This window comes from Pseudophryne corroboree, chromosome 4, assembly GCF_028390025.1.
Source record: "Pseudophryne corroboree isolate aPseCor3 chromosome 4, aPseCor3.hap2, whole genome shotgun sequence".
Taxonomy (NCBI): Eukaryota; Metazoa; Chordata; class Amphibia; order Anura; family Myobatrachidae; genus Pseudophryne; species Pseudophryne corroboree.
In genome coordinates, this window is record NC_086447.1 from 834,439,790 (window position 1) to 834,458,180 (window position 18,391).

At 45.4% G+C, this 18,391-nt stretch overlaps 1 protein-coding gene across 3 annotated transcripts in view; it reads right to left on the reverse strand.

The window, feature by feature from the left end:
- The window catches only part of SLX4IP (SLX4 interacting protein), a 481,037-nt gene that overhangs the window by 75,686 nt on the left and 386,960 nt on the right, over positions 1-18,391 (reverse strand). For 2 of the 3 annotated variants that reach the window (XM_063918548.1, XM_063918549.1), the window contains 2 exons: positions 12,912-12,989; positions 850-947 (listed from right to left, as the gene is read on the reverse strand). In XM_063918548.1, the coding sequence (XP_063774618.1) occupies positions 850-947; positions 12,912-12,989 (176 nt within the window). The remainder of the gene's footprint in view (positions 1-849; positions 948-12,911; positions 12,990-18,391) is intronic. The other variant, XM_063918550.1, reaches the window with a different exon arrangement.

Here is an 18,391-nt window from a genome sequence, read left to right on the forward strand (position 1 = left end):
AAGCATACGGGCGCTATTAACATTCCGTTCGCAATACGTGCGTCTCAGAATCGGCCCTAACACCACAATTCCCCAAGCCTCATTTTGTTAATTCAACATTGGCCCTAGCTTTGTTGCTTGTACCTTTAAACATCTGTTGTGTATGACAACAAAGAACACAATTTTATTTTTATTTAAAAATATACAATTAAAACGGTAAAAGTGTAACGGATGATAGTGGACTTTTTGGGGTTCTCTTTGCTCTTTTGACAAAACATGTTACAGTATTTCTTGTCCACCAATCACAGGTTCACAACATGGATAATACAAATATAGATTCCCATATTTAGAAGGTTAAAGGGGCCTACACACTGGGCGATATCTTGAAAGATATGAACGATAAATCGTTCATATTTTTCTGTGTGGATGCATAAACGATGAATGATGCGCGTGCCCGCAATCGTTCATCATTGATACATGCCAGTCAATTTGGACGATGTAGATGTATGTACTCTCATACTGTCCCACTGGACCATCGATATCGTCCAGTGTGTAGGTAAAATCGGCCATCGATAATATCGTTAGTCAATAATATTGACAGTCGAAAACATCGCCAGTGTGCAGGCCCCTTTAGTGCAAAATGTATTATCTAACAATTCTATGCAAGCATGTTTCATGATTTCACCACTAGGGGTACTATTCCATTGGACTATTTGATACTCATAGCAATGCAGATATAGATATATATGACTAATCAGTATAAAAGGTGTAGATTCATGATAATGCTACAGACAAAAAAAACAACACATCCATATAGATGAGTTTCCCTATGAGCAAAGTAAGCAAGCCTAGTTTACTGTACACACTCACCATGCTGACAGGTTTGCCCGTCCCGGCTACCCACATGTTGGAATCAGGTTCTAGTTGACTCGCGCAGACCACAAATCTGTCTGGAAACACATACAGCTCTGCGTAACGACAAAGATTGAGGAAATTGCTTACTTATTCAACATGCTCTTGTTCCTATAAGCGCTGCTGGTAGTTTTTCCTATTATGCATTATTTGGATAAAATATGAAGCACAAACCATAGTTAATCATAACAAATCTCTGACTGCGAGTAAGTCCAACCAGTCCTCCAGCCCCATAATTACATATTTCATCATCGGCTTACTTGGTGAAGTGGATAATATGTGGTTGGACCACTGGCAATAGCCAACTGTGATCATGTTAGGAACTTAAGAAAATCTGTCATCCTACAGGGTGAGAGGGCGGACGGAGTTCACCACCAAAGTAAAGCACTTTTAGCGTAGAACGGCAATATTCATTTTACAGGGGAAGAGCTCAGTTCTTATGTCTGAAGCCACAAAGTACTTGTTTCAGCATCTTACCCAGACAGATAATAGGCTGCTTTTGCTAAATGGCAAAAAAACATAAAACAGCTGCAAACGAAACCTATGTTCATTTGAAACAGAATATTTTAGACGGTTAATTTTATATTCTGTGGACTAAACATTTAACATAATCAGACCACGCTTGTCATTTTTATTTCATGAACGTCTGTTCGTAAGCACAAACAACCCCTACTGAATTTAGCTATGTTGACCACATAAGCTTCGATAGCTTCACTGTCCAATTAGGGCACACAAGTGGGCGTCTATACCAGCGTATGGGCACACGCTCCTCTCTCTACGTATCCTACAAGCAGGCCGAGCAGGTAGTGGTGCTCCTTAAACATTTACTTTGACCGAGGTGCAAAGCTTAGTGAGATCAGGCCAAGGCAATTTTTCTTTAATTTTCTAGAGTCATTTGATGACATTATTTCAAACCCACCTAAAACAACATTGCGTCTTGGGTGGAGTCTTTTAAAATGTCAACAGTAGGTTGACTTATCCTTTAAGCTAACTGCTATCTCTCAGTAAAAAGGCATCAGCTGACCAGAACAATACCCCCCCATGATCCAGTGGCTTGGCATAGGAACCAACCACTGGGATGAACTCAACACCATAGGACAGTGGTTCCCAAACTTTTTTGAATCACGGCGCCCTAGAATATCAGAATTTTTTTCACGGCACCCCTAGGCCAATAATGTCTTATTGAGAAATTTAGAAAGAAATATTAAATTAAGTAGATTGTGTTTATAGGTCATCCTTAGGCTCAATTTTGTGGTGAGGGACAAGATTTGCTTCTGTTTGGCCACATATTTTATGACTGACAGCCACCAGCACTAGTTAGCCTTTTATATTGACCATAAATAATTTGAATTGGTCCTGGACCACCAACCCAGGGCACCCCTGCAAGTGTCCCGAGGCACCCCAGGGAGCCACGGCACACAGTTTGGGAACCATTGCCATAGGACCACCTCTCATGTGCTTCAGAACTCTGATGCGAAGATAAATCATGGCAGCGACACAAAAGAATTCTAGACCTGTAGAAGGCAAGAGCTATACTATCTTTGCTGCAACATCACACGGTTATGAATTCCAAGCGCTAGCCTGAGAAAAAAAAAATTCCTTTGATAATACCACCTAAAGGTTGGTTTTAGGTTACATCGGACCAATAATGAGAACAATGTGGACTCGGGTTTCACAGTCTCAGAGCTTTGCTATAAAAGGAGTTAGTTGCCGCTGTCCAGCTGATTTACCCTGAAGGGTGGAACCTATCTCAGGTGAAGCTCTTATTGCATTTTTTCATTACATAGATGCACATTCTGCTATGCTGATCTGTAAAGCTGTCAACCGCGGTTCCCACAGTAAAACATTAGCCCTACAAAGTAACATAGTAAGGAGGAAGGAGAAATTTTGTTTGCAACAAATCACTTGCGATGGCATCTTAAAAAAAAGTAAAAAAAAAAAAAAAGATTGTGTTACCTTCAGATATTTATGACAGTTAACATATGACGGATGGATGTACAGATAGCCGACGCGAGCTGTATTATGTTACAGCATATAGTACAGGTTGAGTATCCCATATCCAAATATCCGAAATACGGAATATTCCGAAATACGGACTTTTTTGAGCGAGAGTGAGAAAGTGAAACTTTTGCTTTCTGATGGCTCAATGTACACAAACTTTGTTTAATACACACAGTGATTAAAAATATTGTATTAAATGACCTTCAGACTGTGTATATAAGGTGTATATGAAACATAAATGAATTGTGTGAATGTAGACACACTTTGTTTAATGCACAAAGTTATAAAAAATATTGGCTAAAATTACCTTCAGGCTGTGTGTATAAGGTGCATATAAAACATAAATGCATTCTGTGCTTAGATTTAGGTCCCATTGCCATGATATCTCATTATGGTATGCAATTATTCCAAAATACGGAAAAATCCGATATCCAAAATACCTCTGGTCCCAAGCATTTTGGATAAGGGATACTCAACCTGTACTACAGAGCACCATTCATCATACAGAATATTGAGGGTGTCAAATATCGATTTCTTACAACATACCTAGAAAAAAATAGGTTTCCTCTAATGAACCATCGCTGTAATCAGCTATACAAATAGAAGACGAGCTGCCTCGGAAGTGTCGGACAATTGTCCATAATTATAGTTCCATTGGGGAGGGGGGTGCACAAAATGCTGTTAATGTACGTGGCAAGAGACATGGGGAACATGTATCAAGCCTTTGAAAGAGTGGTGAAGTTATCCATCAGCAAAACAATCAGCTTCTGCCTATCATTTGATAGAATGCACTTGATACAGTAATTACTAGCTAGAAAAGGACTGGTTTACGGGCAACTTCTCAACTCTTTAGAAGGCTTGATACATTGGCGTTTCTATAATGTGTGCGGTGCACACGGGCCGCACCCATTTAAATACTTACCTAACCGTAGTCCAGCGCCAGGCACAGCGTCCGCGGCGGAAATTGCTGCCAAAATGGCCGCCGCGCATTCGCGGTAGCCAAATTGGTCTCTGGATCATGGTGGGCGCCAGGTTTCCGGAGACCTGCACATGCGCAGTAGACTCCGGCACATTGCCGGAGTGTACAGTGCCGTTCAGAGGAGGGGGCCCACCCGGAGGTGCACACGGGCCCCCTCCTCTGTAGAAACGCCCCTGCCTTGATACATCTAATGGTCATTTAAAGAATCTCTCAGTAGGATTTGGGGATTTAGTAAAAGTATTTAAAACGGATTATAAATCTACATTCTCTTTTCCACGTGCCAGTTATGTCACCAGATACAGTGGGAGATGCTTCCAATGATATAAACTGCATGAACGGGAGGAGGGAGGAGGATACTTTAAAATGTGAAGACCGTATTAAACTTATGCATCTAAGAACATAACTATTCAAATGGATGATTACTTAGAAGTATGGTGGCACCACGGTTAGTATTGCTGCCTCATAGCAACACGTGCAATACCAACCAGGGACATAATCTGTTGTAGGTTATACCCATATTTGTGTGCGTTTCTAGACATTAAAATTTACTCACACTCCAAAAACATACCGGTAGGTTAAATTGGACCCTAATGTGTGTGTGTGTTGGAGGGAATTTGGATTGTAAGCTCCAATGTTTCAGGGACTGATGTGAATGATTAAATAGGTGTTCTGTACAACGATGCATAATATGGTGGCTCTATACTGTAGTTGCTATCTGCATTCCTTTCATTCATTAAAGTCTCATAAGCCTAGTTCTTTCAGGAGCCCCTTACACTGTAGGGGCCCCTCTCGATGGCACAAGTCATTTCAGAACCACTGGGTGGATCACAGGGTGGGGACAGGGCACAGGCAGAGGACCTGTCTTTGATGTGGGGAACCCTGCGCACAGATTAGATACACTGTTCTAGAGAATGTGTATAACCGATGATAAACGACAGAGGGGGTGATGTATCAAGCCTCTGAGAGAAATAAAGTACAGTACCAACCAAATATCTGCTATCGTTTTTCAAACACCGGCTGCAAAATGACAGAAGCGGATTGGTTGGTACTTTATCTCTCTCCAAGGTTTGATACATCTCCCCCAGAGTGGGCTTAACATTTATAAAATATTATGCACATTAAATGGGGGGGGGGGGGAGGGGGAGAAGTACACAAAGGTGAATTTGTCACTTAAGATTATTGGGTTGTGCTGCGCCGCTGTTGATTTGTTTCTTTCAAATAAATGTAATGAGCACAGCGCAGTCAGCCTGACATACTGTAAATACATGCATACCAGACATAAATCACATACTCACATATTGTATACTGCAATTTCTGCATTTTGAATACACTTCCAGGGGCACATACCATCTGCATAGTCATTTATTCTTTTGTTTGCAACAGCATTCTGACTTTTCCAGGTATTGTTCCAGATATGCATAAACATTGGCCCTCATTCCGAGTTGATCGGTCGCAAGGCGAATTTAGCAGAGTTACACACGCTAAGCCGCCGCCTACTGGGAGTGAATCCTAGCTTCTTAAAATTGCGACCGATGTATTCGCAATATTGCGATTACTAACTACTTAGCAGTTTCAGAGTAGCTCCAGACTTACTCTGCCTGTGCGATCAGTTCAGTGCTTGTCGTTCCTGGTTGACGTCACAAACACACCCAGCGTTCGCCCAGGCACTCCCACCGTTTCCCCGGCCACTCCTGCGTTTTTTCCGGAAACGGTAGCGTTTTCAGCCACACGCCCCTGAAACGCCGTGTTTCCGCCCAGTAACACCCATTTCCTGTCAATCACATTACGATCGCCGGAGCGAAGAAAAAGCCGTGAGTAAAAATACTTTCTTCATAGTAAAGTTACTTGGCGCAGTCGCAGTGCGAACTTTGCGCATGCGTACTAAGCGGATTTTCACTGCGATGCGATGAAAAAGAACGAGCGAACAGCTCGGAATGAGGGCCATTGTACGGAACGAAATGTATGAAAAGTAAAGCTGGCCTTTAAGATGCCTTCTCACACTTTTATAATTAGTAATTTATAGAAGTAATTATCATTTCAGGGGTCAACTCATTGGTAGGAATATTACACCCAGTTGCAGACTTATAGGTAAACAGTCTTATCTCCATGATGCCGCCTTTACCTTACTAGCGCCTGTAAGTGGAGTCAGCCAATCACAAGAAGAAAGACCAAAACCAGTGAAGAGATGGTATAGCTGATAATTAGGAAAATATGACGGTACTAAATTATTTCTCATCTCACTCATGGCTATAGCAGCTGCACGTGTATACGTTGCAGATGTCGCTCAGCATAGGTAAGCTCCTACCTTTGTATTTCCCTGCCCACAGTCCTCTACAGGTAGGCTTATCCTGTATAGAATGAGGTGCTTTGTTTTCAGATGTACAGTGTATCAATACTCCTGTCATTGTAATGGAGGACGTGCTGGGGTGGCCCTCATTAGTGAGGTAATAATAAGATTTTACTCACCGGTAAATCTATTTCTCGTAGTCCGTAGTGGATGCTGGGAACTCCGAAAGGACCATGGGGAATAGCGGCTCCGCAGGAGACTGGGCACAACTAAAGAAAGCTTTAGGTCACCTGGTGTGCACTGGCTCCTCCCACCATGACCCTCCTCCAAGCCTCAGTTAGGACACTGTGCCCGGACGAGCTGACATAATAAGGAAGGATTTTGAATCCCGGGTAAGACTCCTACCAGCCACACCAATCACACCGTATAACTCGTGATACTATACCCAGTTTAACAGTATGAAAACAACTGAGCCTCTCAACAGATGGCTCAACAATAACCCTTTAGTTAACAATAACTATGTACAAGTATTGCAGACAATCCGCACTTGGGATGGGCGCCCAGCATCCACTACGGACTACGAGAAATAGATTTACCGGTGAGTAAAATCTTATTTTCTCTGACGTCCTAGTGGATGCTGGGAACTCCGAAAGGACCATGGGGATTATACCAAAGCTCCCAAACGGGCGGGAGAGTGCGGATGACTCTGCAGCACCGAATGAGAGAACTCAAGGTCCTCCTCAGCCAGGGTATCAAATTTGTAGAATGTTGCATACGTGTTTGCCCCTGACCAAGTAGCAGCTCGGCAAAGTTGTAAAGCCGAGACCCCTCGGGCAGCCGCCCAAGATGAGCCCACCTTCCTTGTGGAATGGGCTTTTACTGATTTAGGATGCGGCAGTCCAGCCGCAGAATGCGCCAGCTGAATTGTGCTACAAATCCAGCGAGCAATAGTCTGCTTAGAAGCAGGAGCACCCAGTTTGTTGGGTGCATACAGGATAAATAGCGAGTCAGTTTTCCTGACTCTAGCCGTCCTGGAAACATAAATTTTCAAGGCCCTGACTACGTCTAGTAACTTGGAATCCTCCAAGTCCCTAGTAGCCGCAGGCACCACAATAGGTTGGTTCAAGTGAAAAGCTGATACCACCTTAGGGAGAAACTGGGGACGAGTCCTCAATTCCGCCCTATCCATATGGAAAATCAGATAAGGGCTTTTACATGACAAAGCTGCCAATTCTGACACACGCCTGGCTGAAGCCAAGGCCAATAACATGACCACTTTCCACGTGAGATATTTTAGATCCACGGTTTTAAGTGGCTCAAACCAATGTGATTTTAAGAAACTCAACACCACGTTGAGATCCCAAGGTGCCACTGGAGGCACAAACGGGGGCTGAATATGCAGCACTCCTTTCACAAACGTCTGAACTTCAGGTAGTGAAGCTAGTTCTTTCTGGAAGAAAATCGACAGAGCCGAGATCTGTACCTTAATGGAGCCTAATTTCAGGCCCATAGTCACTCCTGCTTGTAGGAAATGCAGAAATCGACCTAGTTGAAATTCCTCTGTTGGGGCCTTTTTGGCCTCACACCAAGCAACATATTTCCGCCATATGCGGTGATAATGCTTTGCAGTTACATCTTTCCTGGCTTTAATCAGCGTAGGAATGACTTCCTCCGGAATGCCCTTTTCCTTCAGGATCCGGCGTTCAACCGCCATGCCGTCAAACGCAGCCGCGGTAAGTCTTGGAACAGACAGGGCCCCTGCTGCAGCAGGTCCTGTCTGAGCGGCAGAGGCCATGGGTCCTCTGAGATCATCTCTTGAAGTTCCGGGTACCACGCTCGTCTTGGCCAATCCGGAACCACGAGTATTGTTCTTACTCCTCGTTTTCTTATTATTCTCAGTACCCTTGGTATGAGAGGCAGAGGAGGGAACACATAAACTGACTGGTACACCCACGGTGTCACTAGAGCGTCCACAGCTATCGCCTGAGAGTCCCTTGACCTGGCGCAATATCTCTCTAGTTTTTTGTTTAGGCGGGACGCCATCATGTCCACCTGTGGCCGTTCCCATCGATTTACAATCAGCGTGAAGACTTCTGGATGAAGTCCCCACTCTCCCGGGTGGAGGTCGTGCCTGCTGAGAAAGTCTGCTTCCCAGTTGTCCACTCCCGGAATGAACACTGCTGACAGTGCTAGTACGTGATTTTCCGCCCATCGGAGAATCCTTGTGGCTTCTGCCATTGCCATCCTGCTTCTTGTGCCGCCCTGTCGATTTACATGGGCGACTGCCGTGATGTTGTCTGACTGGATCAGTACCGGCTGGTGTAGAAGCAGGGAATTTGCCTGACTTAGGGCATTGTAAATGGCCCTTAGTTCCAGAATATTTATGTGTAGGGAAGTCTCCTGACTCGACCATAGTCCTTGGAAGTTTTTTCCCTGTGTGACTGCCCCCCAGCCTCGAAGGCTGGCATCCGTGGTCACCAGGACCCAGTCCTGTATGCCGAATCTGCGGCCCTCTAGAAGATGAGCACTCTGCAGCCACCACAGCAGAGACACCCTGGTTCTTGGAGACAGGGTTATTAGGTGATGCATCTGAAGATGCGATCCGGACCATTGGTCCAACAGGTCCCACTGAAAAATTCTGGCATGGAACCTGCCGAAAGGAATTGCTTCGTAAGAAGCCACCATCTTTCCCAGGACCCGCGTGCAGTGATGCACCGATACCTGTTTTGGTTTCAGGAGGTCTCTGACTAGAGATGACAGGCTCCTTGGCTTTCTCCTCCGGGAGAAACACTTTTTTCTGGACTGTATCCAGAATCATACCCAGGAACAGTAGACGTGTCGTCGGAACCAGCTGTGATTTTGGAATATTCAGATTCCAACCGTGCTGGTGTAGCACCTCCTGAGATAGTGCTACTCCCACCAACAACTGCTCCTTGGACCTCGCCTTTATTAGGAGATCGTCCAAGTACGGGATAATTAAAACTCCCTTTCTTCGAAGGAGTATCATCATTTCCGCCATTACCTTGGTAAACACCCTCGGTGCCGTGGAGAGTCCAAACGGCAGCGTCTGGAATTGGTAATGGCAATCCTGTACCACAAATCTGAGGTACTCCTGGTGAGGATAGTAAATAGGGACATGCAGGTAAGCATCCTTGATGTCCAGGGATACCATGTAATCCCCCTCGTCCAGGCTTGCAATAACCGCCCTGAGCGATTCCATCTTGAACTTGAATTTTTTTATGTATGTGTTCAAGGATTTCAAATTTAAAATGGGTCTCACCAAACCGTCCGGTTTCGGTACCACAAACAGTGTGGAATAGTAACCCCGTCCTTGTTGAAGTAGGGGCACCTTGATTATCACCTGCTGGGAATACAGCTTGTGAATTGCCGCTAGCACAGCCTCCCTGTCTGAAGGAGTAATCGGCAAGGCAGATTTTTGGAACCGGTGGGGTGGAGACGCCTCGAATTCCAGTTTGTACCCTTGAGATACTATTTGCAGGATCCAGGGATCCACCTGTGAGCGAGCCCACTGATCGCTGAAATTTTTGAGGCGGCCCCCCACCGTACCTGGCTCCGCCTGTGGAGCCCCACCGTCATGCGGCGGACTTGGAAGAAGCGGGGGAGGACTTTTGCTCCTGGGAACCTGCTGTTTGTTGCAGCCTTTTTCCCCTACCTCTGCCTCTGGACAGAAAGGACCCGCCTTTTCCACGCCTGTTTTTCTGAGTCCGAAAGGACTGTACCTGATAAAACGGCGCCTTTTTAGGCTGTGAGGGAACATGGGGTAAAAATGCTGACTTCCCAGCAGTTGCTGTGGAAACTAGGTCCGAGAGACCATCCCCAAATAACTCCTCACCCTTATAAGGCAAAACTTCCATGTGCCTTTTTGAATCTGCATCCCCTGTCCACTGGCGAGTCCATAAGCCTCTCCTAGCAGAAATGGACAATGCACTTATTTTAGATGCCAGCCGGCAGATCTCCCTCTGTGCATCTCTCATGTATAACACTGAGTCTTTTATATGCTCTATGGTTAGCAGAATAGTGTCCCTGTCAAGGGTGTCAATATTTTCTGACAGGGAATCTGACCACGCAGCGGCAGCAATGCACATTCATGCTGACGCAATAGCTGGTCTAAGTATAATGCCTAAGTGTGTATATACAGACTTCAGGATCGCCTCCTGCTTTCTATCAGCAGGTTCCTTGAGGGCGGCCGTATCCGGAGACGGTAGTGCCACCTTTTTAGACAAACGTGTGAGCGCTTTATCCACCCTAGGGGGTGTCTCCCAACGTGACCTATCCTCTGGCGGGAAAGGGAACGCCATTAGTAACTTCTTAGAGATTACCAATCTTTTATCAGGGAAAGCCCACGCTTCTTCACACACTTCATTTAATTCTTCTGATGGGGGAAAAACTACGGGTAGTTTTTTCTCCCCAAACATAATACCCTTTTTAGTGGTACCTGGGTTTATATCAGAAACTTGTAACACCTCTTTCATTGCTTCAATCATGCAACGCATTGGCCTTAGTGGACATTAGACTAGACTCATCGTCGTCGACACTGGTGTCAGTATCCGTGTCGACATCCGCGTCTGCCATCTGAGGTAGCGGGCGTTTTAGAGCCCCCGATGGCCTTTGAGACGCCTGGACAGGCACGAGCTGAGAAGCCGGCTGTCCCGCATTTGGCATGTCGTCAAATTTTTTGTGTAAGGAGTCGACACGTGCACGCAATTCCTTCCATAAGTCCATCCACTCAGGTGTCTGCCCCGCAGGGGGTGACATCCCTTCTAAAGGCATCTGCTCCGCCTCCACATCATTATCCTCATCAAACATGTCGACACAGCCGTACCGACACACCGCACACACACAGGGAATGCTCTAACAGAGGACAGGACCCACAAAAGCCCTTTGGGGAGACATAGTGAGAGTATGCCAGCACACACCATAGCGCTATATAATGCAGGGACTAACTGAATTATGTCCCCTATAGCTGCTGTTATATATACTGCGCCTAAATTTAGTGCCCCCCCCTCTCTTTTTTACCCTTTTCTGTAGTGTAGACTGCAGGGGAGAGCCAGGGAGCTTCCTTCCAGCGGAGCTGTGAGGGAGAAATGGCGCCAGTGCGCTGAAGGAGATAGCTCCGCCCCTTTTTCGCTGACTTTTCTCCCGCTTTTTTATGGATTCTGGCAGGGGTAATTATCACATATATAGCCTCTGGGGCTATATATTGTGGTATTTTTGCCAGCCAAGGTGTTTTTATTGCTGCTCAGGGCGTCCCCCCCTAGCGCCCTGCACCCTCAGTGACCGGAGTGTGAAGTGTGTATGAGGAGCAATGGCGCACAGCTGCAGTGCTGTGCGCTACCTTGGTGAAGACTGATGTCTTTTGCCGCCGATTTTCCGGACCTCTTCTTGCTTCTGGCTCTGTAAGGGGGACGGCGGCGCGGCTCCGGGACCGAACACCAAGGCCAGTTCCATGCGGTTGATCCCTCTGGAGCTAATGGTGTCCAGTAGCCTAAGAAGCCCAAGCTAGCTGCAAGCAGGTAGGTTCGCTCCTTCTCCCCTTAGTCCCTCGCTGCAGTGAGCCTGTTGCCAGCAGGTCTCACTGTAAAATAAAAAACCTAATTATATACTTTCTTTTTAGAAGCTCAGGAGAGCCCCTAGTGTGCATCCAACCTCGGCCGGGCACAAAATCTAACTGAGGCTTGGAGGAGGGTCATAGTGGGAGGAGCCAGTGCACACCAGGTGACCTAAAAGCTTTCTTTAGTTGTGCCCAGTCTCCTGCGGAGCCGCTATTCCCCATGGTCCTTTCGGAGTTCCCAGCATCCACTAGGACGTCAGAGAAATGGGATATTTCCCACAGACCAATCCACAGCATGGCTGTATTACATTACCAGTTGGTGTGAGACAAGAGTGAGCTACAGTATAGTTGGGCTAGCTAATGAGCAGAAAAGATGGTAGCTGAACAGTGTCCATCCATATATGACCTCACTCTGACAGAGAAACCTGCTGGGATTAAATGAATGGGTGAATTATTATGGGATAGCACAGTGGTTTGTTTGCTGCCTCTGAATCCTAGGGTCATGGGCTTGGTTCCCATCAAGGGCCTATCTATGCAGACTTTTTGTATTCTCATTGTGTTTGCATTGGGTTCTTCCCAAAAAGTTCAAAAATATACTGGTATACTGACATAACTGAACAGCGTGTGTGTGGGTGTTACGGAATTCAGGGGTCAATTTACTAAGTCATGTAGAGAGATAAAGTGGATGGAGGTAAAGTATCAGCCAATCAGCTCCTAAATGCCCTGTTACGGGCTGTGTTTGAAAAATGACAGGAGCTAGCTGGTTGGTACTTTATCTTCGTCCACTTTATCCCTCTCAAAGGCTTCGTAAACAGACCCCTCATATTCTAAACACCAGTGAGGCAGGGACTCATGTGAATGACCCAGAACTAAGATAGATGCTTCATCCTCTGCAAATATGTAAAGTGAATCCTACTTGGAGAAAGATGTTATATAAATAAATAAATAAACCACATTATTATTATGGAGCCTCCTTGTTAACAGCTATCTTCACTATTAATAAACTATTATAAAAAACAACATATGTCCAGTTCTTTGACTGGTTTCAAAACACAGACACCCATTAAAGAGGGTCCCTCTTATGCTCAAAGGGTCTAAAAATGTCTCTCTCACTGACTAAATATGTAGATAGGCAGAGTGTCACAGACGATACAGGAGTATAGGAAGAAAACATGCCATACCTCGATACTGATGTTTTACAACACAACGAAGGTTAACCCATCTTTTAATGAAATAGGCCGCAATCCGTATGCTGCTTCCTGCAAAATATAGATGCACATTTATTTTTAATAAGCATTTGCTATTTACCAGTTATAAACTGTGAAAATTATACAGATGTTTAAGTTACAAATGGGGGTATGCAATTAGTTCCGATCGTTTTGGAGCTAACGAATTCGCCCCACATGAGTATTCAATTAGGGCTGTTTTTGGCCATTTTGAAGGCATTTTCGTCAATACCTTTTCACCTTTTTTATTAAGTGAAAAGGTATTGGAGAAAAATGCCTCAAAATCTGCGAAAACAGCCCGAATTTTCGACGGAGAACAAGTGGATTCGCCGATCCACGTGTTTTCCGCACCTGCCACATTTTTTGCATAGGGTGAATCTCCATTCGCACTTAAAATAGCGAAAAAGCCCAGTTTTTTCACATAGGTGAAAAAAGAGCTAAATGTATACCCCCCAAATAGTATTATGCATTGCTTTAAAAAAAAAAAAAAAGTAAAACGCGTAGGTACAAATGATAAAAACTTTAAAAAATCGGTGTTACAACAATTCCACAAAGCAACGGACAAGATGCTTCATTAGAAGTTATGTTAAATATTAATTCATAATTAGAGACTGACGATCAATCATTGAGAAATCTGTTTTATAGGCAGTGTTCCAACTACAACTAAATTTAAAATGTGACATTTTTTTATGACTCAAGAGGGTGAAATTAATTTTCACTCTTACTGTGAATGTCACTGTAGCTTAGTTAGGAAAGTGCCAACATAAAAACACATAATTAGTTCATGATCTATGACTAAGAAGATGGGTCAAAAGGTTAGGAGCACACATGTCCCTTTGGACTTGAAGTGATGTTTAGTCATACCTGTAACGTCATTAGCTTCTGAGCACTTAACTTCCTCCCCATAGAAGCAGCAAATTACATTTAACACTGTGTGCTAGCCATCAGCAAAGGAACGGGACTGAGATCACGCTGGACAGTTTAGGAGAATATAAATCGACCAAGCAAATGCATTGGTATAAACAGTATTAAACAGGACTCTAGCCCAGAACTTAACAAATTTATCTAAAATCTAGGAGCCAGGATGAAAGTGTATAGCCAGAACATCGACAGTACCCCCCCCCCCCCCCCCCCAAAAGAAAAAAAAAAAAACAACAACAAAAAACTAAAAAACCTAACTGAAACTCCCCCCGCAGCCACATTAATGAGCAGCTAACCCCCTGGGATTTGTTGAGCCCTTCTCTAGCCACATATAAAAGTACGTTATAACCTAGCAGTAGTATTTAGGTCTCCCAATATTCACAAGATATTCACCCCCCAGGATCAAGTAACAGTCTGCATCACCTCCTGGTAGAGAATTTTAAATCCCTATGCTCTCCCAACCTCTTGTGTCGTGTGCACTGATTGGACGGCAGCTGCACCTACAAGCACAGTAGCGCAGGGTGGGGCGCTCGGAGAACAAAGAATTAAAACACTCCTGTAGCCAGAGAATTCTAGCGGATAAGTATCTCACAAATGCAACTTTCAGCTTATACTTTAAATAAAGCGTCCACAGTCTAGGCCGAAACATTAGCTTGACAAGTTAGTAAGGAAGCAAACCCGTATAATCGTTTGCCAGGTCACATGAGCTGCAGATGGGGTATTTGTTATACAAAAATCACTTATTATCTATGAGGACGCAAAAGAATCATTGGGGTGGCCAATATATAAGAGCAGATGGAGATTATGCCATATATTTCTGTTTAAATGACCATGGCTTTCTGCCATTAAAACGATAAATCACACTTAGTGCTCATTAGCATCACTAATTATCCACCCACACAATAATCTATGCTTTAGCTATGTGTTCCAGCAGGAACTGAAATTCCTAACATGTCAGATGATACTGTGTCTATGGTATACTGGCCTGATACACCGAAGGCCCATGTTATGTAGAATGTCTGAAACCTCCTAAATTGCACACCTGGCTAAGACATTCAGGGCCCAGGAATCGTATAAAGGGGTACAATACACTGGGGGACAACTACGTATGTATAATAAAGCAGCAAAAAGTGGCAAGAGGATGCAAGTAATCAACATAATCATAATAGCTGTAAAAAAAGGCAGCTGAATATCTCTGGTACATAGCATCTACGCCAGTGACAAGGTGACATCCCTAAGAGAAAGAGTTAGCACCGAGAAGACAGCTCGTGCCAAAGAGTGTGAAGAGAAATGGAAGAGTTGGTAAGACAGAATCCAAAGTAGGGTTGAAGTGGGGACCGGACTGAAGAATTTCCTTGAAAGGGTTCAAGGCTTGTCAGAAAAGAAAAACAAGTCAGTATAGAGGGAGGGTTGGAAAATGAAAAAGGACACCACATAAATTGATAAAATAAGATTTTACTTACCGATAAATCTATTTCTCGTAGTCCGTAGTGGATGCTGGGACTCCGTCAGGACCATGGGGAATAGCGGCTCCGCAGGAGACAGGGCACAAAATTTAAAAGTTTGACCACTAGGTGGTGTGTACTGGCTCCTCCCCCTATGACCCTCCTCCAAGTCTCAGTTAGGATACTGTGCCCGGACGAGCGTACACAATAAGGAAGGATTTTGAATCCCGGGTAAGACTCATACCAGCCACACCAATCACACCGTACAACTTGTGATCTGAACCCAGTTAACAGTATGACAAACGTAGGAGCCTCTGAACAGACGGCTCACAACAATAACAACCCGATTTTTTTGTAACAATAACTATGTACAAGTATTGCAGACAATCCGCACTTGGGATGGGCGCCCAGCATCCACTACGGACTACGAGAAATAGATTTATCGGTAAGTAAAATCTTATTTTCTCTGACGTCCTAGTGGATGCTGGGACTCCGTCAGGACCATGGGGATTATACCAAAGCTCCCAAACGGGCGGGAGAGTGCGGATGACTCTGCAGCACCGAATGAGAGAACTCCATGTCCTCCTTAGCCAGGGTATCAAATTTGTAGAATTTTACAAACGTGTTCTCCCCTGACCACGTAGCTGCTCGGCAGAGTTGTAATGCCGAGACCCCTCGGGCAGCCGCCCAAGATGAGCCCACCTTCCTTGTGGAATGGGCCTTGACAGATTTAGGCTGTGGCAGGCCTGCCACAGAATGTGCAAGTTGAATTGTGCTACAAATCCAACGAGCAATCGTCTGCTTAGAAGCAGGAGCACCCAGCTTGTTGGGTGCATACAGTATAAACAGCGAGTCAGATTTTCTGACTCCAGCCGTCCTTGAAATATATATTTTCAATGCTCTGACAACGTCCAGCAACTTGGAATCCTCCAAATCGCTAGTAGCCGCAGGCACCACAATAGGCTGGTTCAGGTGAAACGCTGAAACCACCTTAGGCAGAAAGTGAGGACGCGTCCGCAGTTCTGCCCTGTCCGAATGGAAAATCAGATATGGGCTTTTATACGATAAAGCCGCCAATTCTGACACTCTCCTGGCTGAAGCCAGGGCCAGTAGCATGGTTACTTTCCATGTAAGATATTTCAAATCCACCGATTTGAGTGGCTCAAACCAATGGGATTTGAGAAAATCCAAAACTACATTAAGATCCCACGGTGCCACTGGGGGCACAACCGGGGGCTGTATATGTAGTACTCCTTTTACAAAAGTCTGGACTTCAGGAACTGAAGCCAATTCTTTCTGGAAGAAAATCGACAGGGCCGAAATTTGAACCTTAATGGACCCTAATTTGAGGCCCATAGACAATCCTGTTTGCAGGAAATGTAGGAATCGACCCAGTTGAAATTCCTCCGTCGGGGCCTTCCTGGCCTCACACCACGCAACATATTTTCTCCAAATGCGGTGATAATGTTGTGCAGTCACCTCCTTCCTGGCTTTTACCAGGGTAGGGATGACCTCTTCCGGAATGCCTTTTTCCCTTAGGATTCGGCGTTCAACCGCCATGCCGTCAAACGCAGCCGCGGTAAGTCTTGGAATAGACACGGTCCCTGCTGAAGCAGGTCCCGTCTTAGAGGTAGAGGCCACGGATCTTCCGTGAGCATCTCCTGAAGTTCCGGGTACCAAGTTCTTCTTGGCCAATCCGGAGCCACGAGTATCGTTCTTACTCCCCTTTGCCGTATAATTCTCAGTACTTTTGGTATGAGAGGCAGAGGAGGAAACACATACACTGACTGGTACACCCATGGTGTTACCAGAGCGTCTACAGCTATTGCCTGAGGGTCTCTTGACTTGGCGCAATACCTGTCCAGTTTTTTGTTGAGGCGGGACGCCATCATGTCCACCATTGGTCTTTCCCAATGGACCACAATCATGTGGAAGACTTCTGGATGAAGTCCCCACTCTCCCGGGTGCAGATCGTGTCTGCTGAGGAAGTCTGCTTCCCAGTTGTCCACTCCCGGGATGAACACAGCTGACAGTGCTAACACATGATTTTCTGCCCAGCGGAGAATCCTTGCAGCTTCTGCCATTGCCCTCCTGCTTCTTGTGCCGCCCTGTCTGTTTACGTGGGCGACTGCCGTGATGTTGTCCGACTGAATCAACACCGGCTGACCCTGAAGCAGAGGTTTTGCCAGGCTTAGAGCATTGTAGATTGCTCTTAGCTCCAGTATATTTATGTGAAGAGACATCTCCAGGCTTGACCACACGCCCTGGAAGTTTCTTCCCTGTGTGACCGCTCCCCAGCCTCTCAGGCTGGCATCCGTGGTCACTAGGACCCAGTTCTGTATGCCGAATCTGCGGCCCTCTAACAGATGAGCACTCTGCAACCACCATAGCAGAGACACTCTTGTCCTTGTGGACAATTTTATCCGCTGATGCATCTGCAGATGCGATCCGGACCATTTGTCCAGCAGATCCCACTGAAAAGTTCGTGCATGGAATCTGCCGAATGGAATTGCTTCGTAAGAAGCTACCATTTTTCCCAGGACTCTTGTGCATTGATGCACAGATACTTTTCCTGGTTTTAGGAGGTTCCTGACTAGATCGGATAACTCCCTGGCTTTCTCCTCCGGAAGAAATACCTTTTTCTGAACAGTGTCCAGAATCATCCCTAGGAACAACAGACGTGTCGTCGGGATCAGTTGGGATTTTGGAAAATTCAGAATCCACCCGTGTTGTTGGAGCACTACTTGGGTTAGTGCTACTCCGACCTCCAGCTGTTCTCTGGATCTTGCCCTTATCAGGAGATCGTCCAAGTAAGGGATAATAAAGACGCCTTCTCTTCGAAGAAGGATCATCATTTCGGCCATTACCTTGGTAAAGACCCGGGGTGCCGTGGACAATCCAAACGGCAGCGTCTGAAACTGATAGTGACAGTTTTGGACCACGAACCTGAGGTACCCTTGGTGTGAAGGACAAATTGGAACATGAAGGTAAGCATCCTTGATGTCCAAGGACACCATAAAATCCCCTTCTTCCAGATTCGCTATCACTGCTCTGAGTGACTCCATCTTG